This window comes from Seriola lalandi, unplaced genomic scaffold (assembly GCF_002814215.2).
Source record: "Seriola lalandi dorsalis isolate HSWRI2012SDOR001 ecotype SW California unplaced genomic scaffold, Sedor1 jcf7180002054559, whole genome shotgun sequence".
Lineage (NCBI taxonomy): Eukaryota > Metazoa > Chordata > Actinopteri > Carangiformes > Carangidae > Seriola > Seriola lalandi.
Genome location: NW_019525112.1, coordinates 1481755 through 1491148, shown reverse-complemented (window position 1 = coordinate 1491148; position 9394 = coordinate 1481755). Strand labels below are relative to the sequence as shown.

The 9394-nt window shown below is 41.8% G+C and overlaps 1 protein-coding gene across 1 annotated transcript in view; it reads right to left on the bottom strand.

Moving 5' to 3' along the window:
* Window positions 1-4138: 4138 nt before the first annotated feature.
* Window positions 4139-9394, bottom strand: part of LOC111662181 (atypical chemokine receptor 3-like) — a 6414-nt gene continuing 1158 nt past the window's right edge. The window contains exon 2 of the mRNA XM_023415960.2: window positions 4139-7316. Within this exon, the coding sequence (XP_023271728.1) occupies window positions 6106-7242 (1137 nt within the window). The 5' untranslated portion in view covers window positions 7243-7316 and the 3' untranslated portion in view covers window positions 4139-6105. The remainder of the gene's footprint in view (window positions 7317-9394) is intronic.

The window sequence follows — 9394 nt, the reverse complement described above, 5'->3', positions numbered from 1 at the left end:
TTATGAAGCTTATTAAACTGGGTTCTGGTGCAGGGATGTCATGTTGACTTAACTGAGACGCCCCGCTTTTGTCTGAATAAACAGGCTTGTTTTTCCAGTGGAATGCCAGAGTCTGACCCCAGACAGGAACCAAAGGAGGACATTCATCTGCTCAAACATCATCACAGACAAAACATCATCCGCAGCCAGAAGGTTTTTTTTTTTTTTGCCACTTCCCAGAGGCGCATAAATCCTACTTTTGATTTTAGCTGTCACTGTTAACACATCCTGTCAGTTGAGATAAAAGTGTGTCAACACCTTCATTCTGTCATTTTCTCTTTGGAGTCAAAATGAACTATCATTACCTGCAGTCAGGCTCAAAGAGGTGAGGGTAAGTTATTCATTATCCATTATGGAGTGAAGCACTGTAATAACGAATCTGTGTACTGAAGCAAGATTTTTGATCATAGCATATTGTAGCTCTTTGGGTGTAGCCTTGTTCTTTGTGTTAAGATGTTAAGGTCCTTGTGTCACACAATATGAAAAATAAGAACACAGATTAGTTAGATAAATAATGGTTGAATAGAAATAACATGACACTTTAACAAGAAGTGATGATCAACTTCCTCCTGACTCCAAACACACTACTGGGTGCTTATAAAATGTATGACAGATTCGTATATAATAACACAGCTAAATGGTTTGTATGGATTTGTGCGCCTCCGTAAGCTGTAAAGAAGCTGCCTGCTCCTCTCTGCCACGTCTTTGAAGTTTCATCATCGGCTCTGACACGAGTGTGCTGCGGAGTGGTTGTGGATGAACTTTAAAGTTACACGTCAGGCTTTAGCTCTTAAAGCTGATGGGATGTTGAATGAATTAGCTGATGTCTAAACACTGGATCCGTAGCTTGGGCACGAAGTGTGGTATAAATCAACCCCCCACCCACCTCCCCAAATATCAAGCCTTCACAGCCGTGTGTGTCCAGCCTATACAGTTACATTTGTGGATCTGGAAGAGATTACAGCTTTCACACTAACAATAAGCCACGGGATGGTTTATGACGAGTGGAACATTATCAGACATGGTGTGGTAGGAAACAGCAAAGAACATCACAACTCATTATTTAGGGGTAGATTATTTTAGGAACAGTGTCTGATGTTTGGAACATAAATTAGAGTAAAAGGTCCAGTCCACATGCGACCAAGCAATCTGACTTCCTGGGTCTATAAGAGCCCGCAAGCTAGTCCTCTTCAAAGTCTTTCAAAACTTTACTGTTTTGATTTGGTCTCACTTCTCTTATCAACGTGTTTTCATTTTTTTGGGGGCCAGAAACACGATTCCAAATGAACCCTAATGTTGCTCCATGTCTGGTGGTTGAGTAAATTGGGAACTGTTTTTATACCTTCAAAAAAAAAAAACAATTTCCACATGTTTAAAGGAGCTATTTGTACGATTTGCTATTGCTACATAGCCAGTGTCAGCATTAAAAGCTGTTTACTTACCAGTCATAGAAGAACGGCTGCCAGTTCAGCATCAAACTTCATTCTTTAAGTCACCCAGAGCTGTCTCCAGTATTGAAGAGCAATAATGTTAACTCTTTTCTCTATCACATCTTTTCTTCTAGTTAACACGCTAACCAGCTAGCCCAGCAATTTTACCTTTTGGTGGAATTTGTCCAGGATTTTAGACTCTTTTTTGCCTCTGCCTCCACACCCAAATGTAACGGACATGAAAAGAATTTTGTTTGTGGTGCTAAAGAATAAAAAAATACACTACAAAATTCAATAGTAACTTCTCTTTCCAAAGACAAGGTCCCAGTTAAGCCACAGAAACCATAGTATCCACACTGTAATGTGATTCACTTCCATTATACAGGGGTGGAGGCAGAGATTTCTGGATAGATATCTCACTACCTGGACAAACATAAAAGTAAGACTCAAAGCAGCAGGACTTTTTGCTTTGTTTCCCCTTGTCTGAAACAAAAAATATCAGGTGCATGGGCCATCTGCTCCCAAAGACCTGTTCCGTATCATCATTAGTCTTGAACACGGCAACAAAAATACCCGCTTATGTTGATGTATTCCAGTGCACAAGAATAATCTGCTCTCAACTTAATGTTATCAGGCCTGTGCCAGGAAGGTTAAATAAGCCGTAACTTTGTAAATTGACGCGTGCCATTGGTGTTGTTTGATCAAAATTCAGGTCAGCCTTTTAAGTTTTTCTTCCCCCTTTGACTGAACATCTGTCCAACATCTGGGCATAGCACTTGTCCTCCTCTCCTGATAGGAGTGGAGTCATGGAGTGCTAAACTAACTCTATCCTCTGACTTTCTTTATATTCACACCAAAAACTCCCTGTGAGCACAAGCAGCTGCTGCTTTCCCATTCGACTTCATTAATAATTCAAGAGCCTTTATCCACCATAAGTCCTCATGTGGAATTCCTGACAGACCAAGCAAAGCGAGCACAGACTTGATTACGAATTGAACTTATTCTAAATGCTTGGAAATGGGCCAGAAATAATCGTACTTACATTTGCAACTACAAGGCCCTGCGGTGCCTGGGTGAATATATCCTACTATAAAATGAGTGTGCTCAGTACATTTACAAAGTGTTCTCGTCCTGTAGAAAACATTTTTTTTTTTTAAATTAAGGTGATCTAAATTGTCACAGAGCAGCAATTCGTTTGTGATGATTTGTTTTATTGATTAATATGATGCCAGTTTTTGTACCTAATCTTTAGGTCTTGTATAGCTAATATTATGGTTACATGATGCATATTCTTACATTTTTATTTCATCATCTTCTCACCATATTAACATGCAGGAACATGCAGGGAGCAGTGCAATTTTTGGCCCTCATTTGTCAAAACTTAAAGTAAGTTTTTTTTTTTAAGTCTGTGTTTAGTTAGTGGTGGTTCACTGGCCTGCAGAAACCCATCAGCAGGCTACAACACCAGGAAGATAATGACAGGACTCAGGCCAGATGAGAGGTGACCTCCACACACCAGCGGAGTGTTGCAAGATCAAGGAAGTGTCATGGGGAGGAAGGGAGCTGGGAGGGCGTCATTAGCAGATCACTCACTTGGTTTGACCTTTGGAGTTCCTTGCGTAGCTTCCTTGTCAGAGTAACCTATTGACACCCTGGCCTGCCTGCACCAGTGGGTCTGCACCAGTGAACTGCCCCTCACTTGCCAATACAAATCTTCAACACATTTTGTCAGTAAGACTGTGCTGTCTCAAGAGCGCTACAGCTGGTGACATTAGCTGATACTGAAAAAGGAGGCCAAGACACCAGAAATCTGTAAGCAAGAGGTGAAACACTAGAAAAAGTCATGTGCATGTCCAAAATTACTTTCAGATGTTAGAAAGAGGGGGTATTCACACAAGAAAAAGTGAGGTCCTGAGTGTACTCAAGGGAACACCGGAAAGAGCTGCATCATCCCTCCTCTCCTCAATAAATATGAGGGTTGACCTTGGCAGGGAGATCTCCAAGGGAGATCACCACATATCTCCTCCCAGACATCGTGGCGTGTTCTTTGGCCACCAATATGGTCTTCCCCAGTTTAATTCATCATCTCATGGGAAAAGGGGGAAGAGGCTGCGGAAGACACTGATGTACTCACATCTGGCAGCTGATTGCAAGGAGGCAGGGCGGAGGGTTGTCACATATCCTGAAGATAACAGTGGCAGGGTGTTGTCCTTCCCAGGGGAGAGCAGGTCAAGTGCTGTGTTAATGGAGCAAAACATTCATGAGTTTCTGTCCCCCATGTGACAGTTCTGCAAGTTGAAGGTGCAACAGACAGCGACACCACCCACCTATTACTGTCAGTCTCTTCTTCTGTAATGAATTCAAGAAGCTGTTCAATCAATCATCTTCTCATCTGATCCTAATTGTCCAAAAAAAAATGTAGGACTGTTCCTTCAATGTGACAAAAGCAACATCTGCTTCTGTCTCTGCTGTCTGAAAGAAAATGAGTGTGGCATTACATAATGTGTGTTTTCTTTCACACTAAAGGCGTTCCATGACTGAACCACAAGTTGTCTAGAGTTCACTGCACAAGTCGCGACGGCTGGGATAGACCACAGGAAGTGATGCTGATATGTAATTCTTGATGTGTTTTATTGTGTATGAATTCAGTTCAAAAGACAGAGGCAAAACATTTTCTCTATATTTAATATATAGCAAAACACATGTTACACATTACAATACCAAAGGAATGCCTCTGCTCTTGTAGGCACATGTTCATGTCTCCAGTCTTCTCTAATCTCAACATGAAATATTTTCAGTGTAAAAGCACCCAAGTGTAACCCATCATATGAAACAATGTGCTCAATGTCAACATATCAAAAGAATATGTTGTTTCCTACAACAGACAGTGAGTAAACTCTATGTTTATAACACACAAAACCTCATCTCTTGGTGTCAAGCTATAGTATGCAGTCACACACACAGAACTCTACGGTAATGCAGTGATGTTTGCTATTTGGTCCCTAATAAACACTTGGCTGTTACATGCCACAGCTGCTGTCTATATGAGAGGAGTAAAGCTGTCCGTTCATGTTATTTGGTCATAAAAGTTGTAGCCACCTGTGGCCTATGTGCTGATGCAGCAGGATTACATGGATATGTGTATCTTTTGTACTATTAGCACTGATGTAAAAAGAAAGAGACAGCACGGTATATTATGTAAAACTGTACATTAGAAGCTCAGTAGTCCCAGCTGAAGCCTTCAGACAATGTTTTGAAATATTTACAACCAAAAGTAAACTGTTAAGTTAATGATCTGCAGTGTGGACAGCAGGGCAACATCTTGGCTTTTTTTAAAGCAACAGTTTGACATTTTGGGAAATACACTTACTTGCTTTCTTGCGTAAAGTTAGATGAGAAGGTTGAAACCACTCTTATGTCTGTACGCTCAATATGAAGCTAAAGTCAGCAGGTGATTAGCTTAGATTAGCCTAGCTCACCTTTGCTTTGCTTTGCTTAGCTTAGCGCAAAGACCCAGGGGGAAACAGCTAGACTCTGTCCGAAGGCAAAAATATCCACCAACCAGTACCTCTAAAGCTCGGTAATTAACATGTATTTGTACTTATTTGCTTAATTTGTACAAAAAACTAGACTACAGCTATCTTCACAACAGGAAGTCACCGCACCTGGCTAATCAATAGTTTGGCACATAATTGTCCATGAAATTAAACAAATAACATAATGTGGAATTTAGAGATGCTGCTAGGTGGAATTTTTCCTACCACCTTTCCAAAACTAAGCTAATCTGCTGTTGGCTGCAGCTTTATATTTAGTGTACAGAGATTAGAGTGGTATTGTTTTCTCATTTAACTACTTAAGTAAAAATGCAAAGTGTATTTCCAAAAAACTCAACAATGGTGCCCAGAACACACACTCACAAGATAATTTACAAACCTTAGTAGCATGGAACAACTCAAAATTGATTTATATGATTAGTCTAAAGGATTCAGCTGGTGTGACATGAGGTTACGATTAATAATGAGACAGCAGGACTACAACGCTGAGCCATTCAGTGGCTCGACTAAAATGATGAGGCAGCATTGTATGAAGTGAAGCACTGAGCAGACATCAGTGTGTCAAGACTTAACATTAAAATGTGAAAGAGGCAAAACAGTTCAAAAGTATATAAATACAACTTGATACAAAAAAGATTGACAATATTACTCTGCTGATACTATCAATAGTCAATGCCCGACAGATATGCACACCACTCACACAAACATACACACACAATACAATCCTATACACGGTAAAGGCAATGATTGTACACATTTACAGTCACTGTTTTACAAATGAGTGACAATATTCATGATTTCAGTATCAGCTGTTATAATTAAACTGCTTTCTAAGTGCTTTTAATCAGTCCATTAAAGTTGATATTATGTCTTCAAGCTTTTCTACAGGAAATCAAGCAGGTTTCTGTAAAAAAAAAAAAAAGATTCTGCATTTGGTTTTTCTCTTTTCACTGTCATCTAATGTCAAACATAATGCTGATAGTTGTCGGAATCTGAACAAATCAGTTGTAACATAAGGTTATATTGCATTATTGTCAGTTAGATTTAGAAACAGTGTTCAAGAAATGCGGGTTTTGTGAGTTTCAGATCTGTGGTGGGTTTTCTACAGCTACAGGAGAGTACTCAGTCTCAGACATGTTGGGAGCTTCAATGAGGCGTGCTAAGCCCGTCCTTGTGGAGTATTTGAAGATGAAGGCCTTCATGAGGTCATAGCGGTAGTTTCGGTTGATGAAGTTGTAGAGAATGGGGTTGAAACAGCAGTGGAGCAAGGACAGGCACTGGGTGAGGTGTAAGGACACGTAAATCACATTCTCCAGGCCACAGGTCAGCGACACCAGGCCCAGCTGAGACAGGGCATCAGCCAGGAGGACGGCGTGGTAGGGCCCCCAGCAGCCCAGGAACACAACGATGTAGGCCAAGATCATCCTGCGGCTCACACGACGCTCCTGCTCTACTGTGGAAGATGACGAAGACATAGAGGAGCGGGTGAAAGCGCTGGCTAGCAGGACGTAAAACACAGCAATGACAGGAAAGGGGAGAACAAAGCCCAGCAGGATGAAGCTCAGCTGCACTCCCACCATCCACTCCCTGGTGTTTTCCCCTGGGTACACAGGCCGGCACAGCATGGTGTCCCCATGTGTCGACTTCACGGCATGTAGGAAGTAGGTGTCTGGCAAGGACGCCACAAGAGCCAGAAGCCACACCCCTACACACACTCCGCGGCGGATCAGCTTACTGCGCGCGCCTCCCTCGTTGTCTCCATGCTTCATCACACTTAGGTAGCGGTCCACGCTCATGCAGGCCAGGAAGAAGATGCTGCTGAAGAGGTTGACGGAGAAGAGCAGGTGCGTGAGTTTACACGCCACCTCACCGAAGGGCCAGTGGCCATGCTGGGCCAGCGAGCTCACCCACACGGGCAGAGTGGCACACACACACAGATCTGCGACTGCGAGATGGGCGATGTACATGTGTGTCTCATGGCGAGGGCTGGAGTCTCTTTGCGCACGGATGTTGACCCAGAGGACCAGAGCGTTAGCAGCCAGACCGACGATGAAGATAAAAGTGTAGAGGACACACATGGAGTAGAGCAGAGTGCTGCGGTTGAACGCCGTGGCACACAGCGTTGCATCCACACTCGATATGTTGCTAAAGGTTTCGGAGAAGTTGAGCTCGCCCCACGACTCCCACAGGTCCTCCAGCTCACTGGTACTCAGACTCATTTTTCAGTGCTGGGAGAAAGCCACAGATCACTTGGAGGTAACACACCAAACACCACCTCTGACTGGGAGAGATCCTGCAAAAACAAGTCATTAACTCATCATTTCTTGCAACATACATGGAAAAAGACAGCAACAGTTAAATAAAACCACATGTTTTGTTTTTTTTATTTAATCTTCTGGTATCATATTTAAAAATTAATTTTGTGTTGCATAAAGCGTGGCTTATTTTACCCGCGTGAACTCAAAATGCACAAGCTAATAAAACATAAAGCTGCTTGCGGTCTGCCACCAGATCCTGAAGAATCTTAATGTGGTTAACTGTTAAAACACTTCTTTCATGAGTTAATAAAGGTTCTCTGTTGTCGTGTCACAAACGTAACACTTGTCCGTGACTGATGTGCAGTCAGGGAGCAGTACAATAAATGTTTACATTAGCTCCACTAGCACATAGTGCAGATTAGACATGAGGAAGTGGGATCGAGAAGTCCAAACAGGGTGTATTTCCGGAGCGTTCCGTGCATTCCAAGATAAAGCGTTGGTCAGGGTGGGAAACCTGATGCCACTTTAAAGAATGTTTTCCCTTAACATGCTTGTTATGGTAAAAAAAAAAAAAAATCCCATGTTTCCCTTCTTCTCTTGAGGCAAGCAAAGAAAGGGTGAGAGTGGAGCTGTCACCACCCAGATGATCAAAGAAAATGCTGCTCATAACCTTGACTACGTCATTCTGCAACATCTGAGTCTAATAAGACTTGAACACAAGCACGCAGTTTTAAATACAGGGTACAGGGGTAGTAGTCTAGAGCAGCTTGGCATGCATGTAACCTTTTGAGTTTAGGGCCGCTGATAGGTCCAACCCTGCATGGTGGTATCTGTCTTGTCTTCAATTTTCCTTTTTTTTTTTTTAGCTGTGATGTCTCTCTCAGCTCCCTAAATGGCAGCCTGCCAGTGTGAAAGCTCAGAGGTGAAAGGTGATAGATCAAAACCAGAACACGGGTGTCCTAACCCTGCGCTTTCCCCGGACTGATTTGTACGCCCACAGAGTGAATTGTGTGCGCAGATCAGCGGGAGGCTTGACGACTGCAAACTGCTCGGACCACGATTTAAAACGAGGGTCACAGGCCACTGGGTGACACAGCACGCCGGAAAGCAGTGAAATGTGACCACAGCAGACATCTGTCTGTGTAGGAGGCTTGCGCTGTACACAGGATAATTGGCACAAAGTCACAGAGGATGGTGAAAGAAAAAGGCGAAGTGAAAATAAGCATATACAAGGACACCTGGACCATATTAAGATGTGCAGCTCTGTAGTGTGTCTTATATCTGTTTTCATTCACTTTACTTGAATATTCCCATTTCACACTGCTTTATTCCTCTACCCCACCATATTTCAGAGGGAAATATTGTATTTTATTTGACAGGTACAGTTAGTGGTAACTTTGCAGGTTCAGGTTTTATACATATGAACATATGATCAGCTTGTGAAAAAAGATATCTAATTACAAATTAAACTACCTAACATTATATAAAGGGGCCAAGGTTGGGCGATATGACAATATACTGAGACAATATAACTTTGACTTCCACCAGAGAGTTTGCCATACTATTTATATCTATAATATAATACTTGTGAGTGAACAATGGTGCAAATTATTGAGGAAAATTGCTTTATGGAAATTGTCTTTTTTCCCATAAATGTGATAAAGTAACTTGACTTTTCCAGCATTTAAATACACTAGATTTAGCAAAAAGCAGACATTCCCATTTGGTTATTTTATCTTCTAACTGTTCCATAACAATATAAAGTTCCATATACTGTGATAGAAGTTTTTGTTCTACAGAGGCAAATGAGTGGCTTTATGTTTTTTATGCATTTGGCTGATGAATATTTATGCACTTTTACTCAATTTAAATCCAGTGCTTGCTGTAGAGTATTTTTACATCTCTGCACTGCTTCTTCTACTAATGTAATGGCTATATATCTTCCACCACTGCCTGTGATAAAGCTCTTTAAAGAGATGTCAGATACCTCACATTTAATTTAACTTTCGATTATTTTTGGCCCACTGGGGAGGACTATTCATTGGAATGGAGGGGTTTTCTATGCTGAGATAATCCTTCACAATGGTCTCTGTCTAATTCCCTTATATTATAT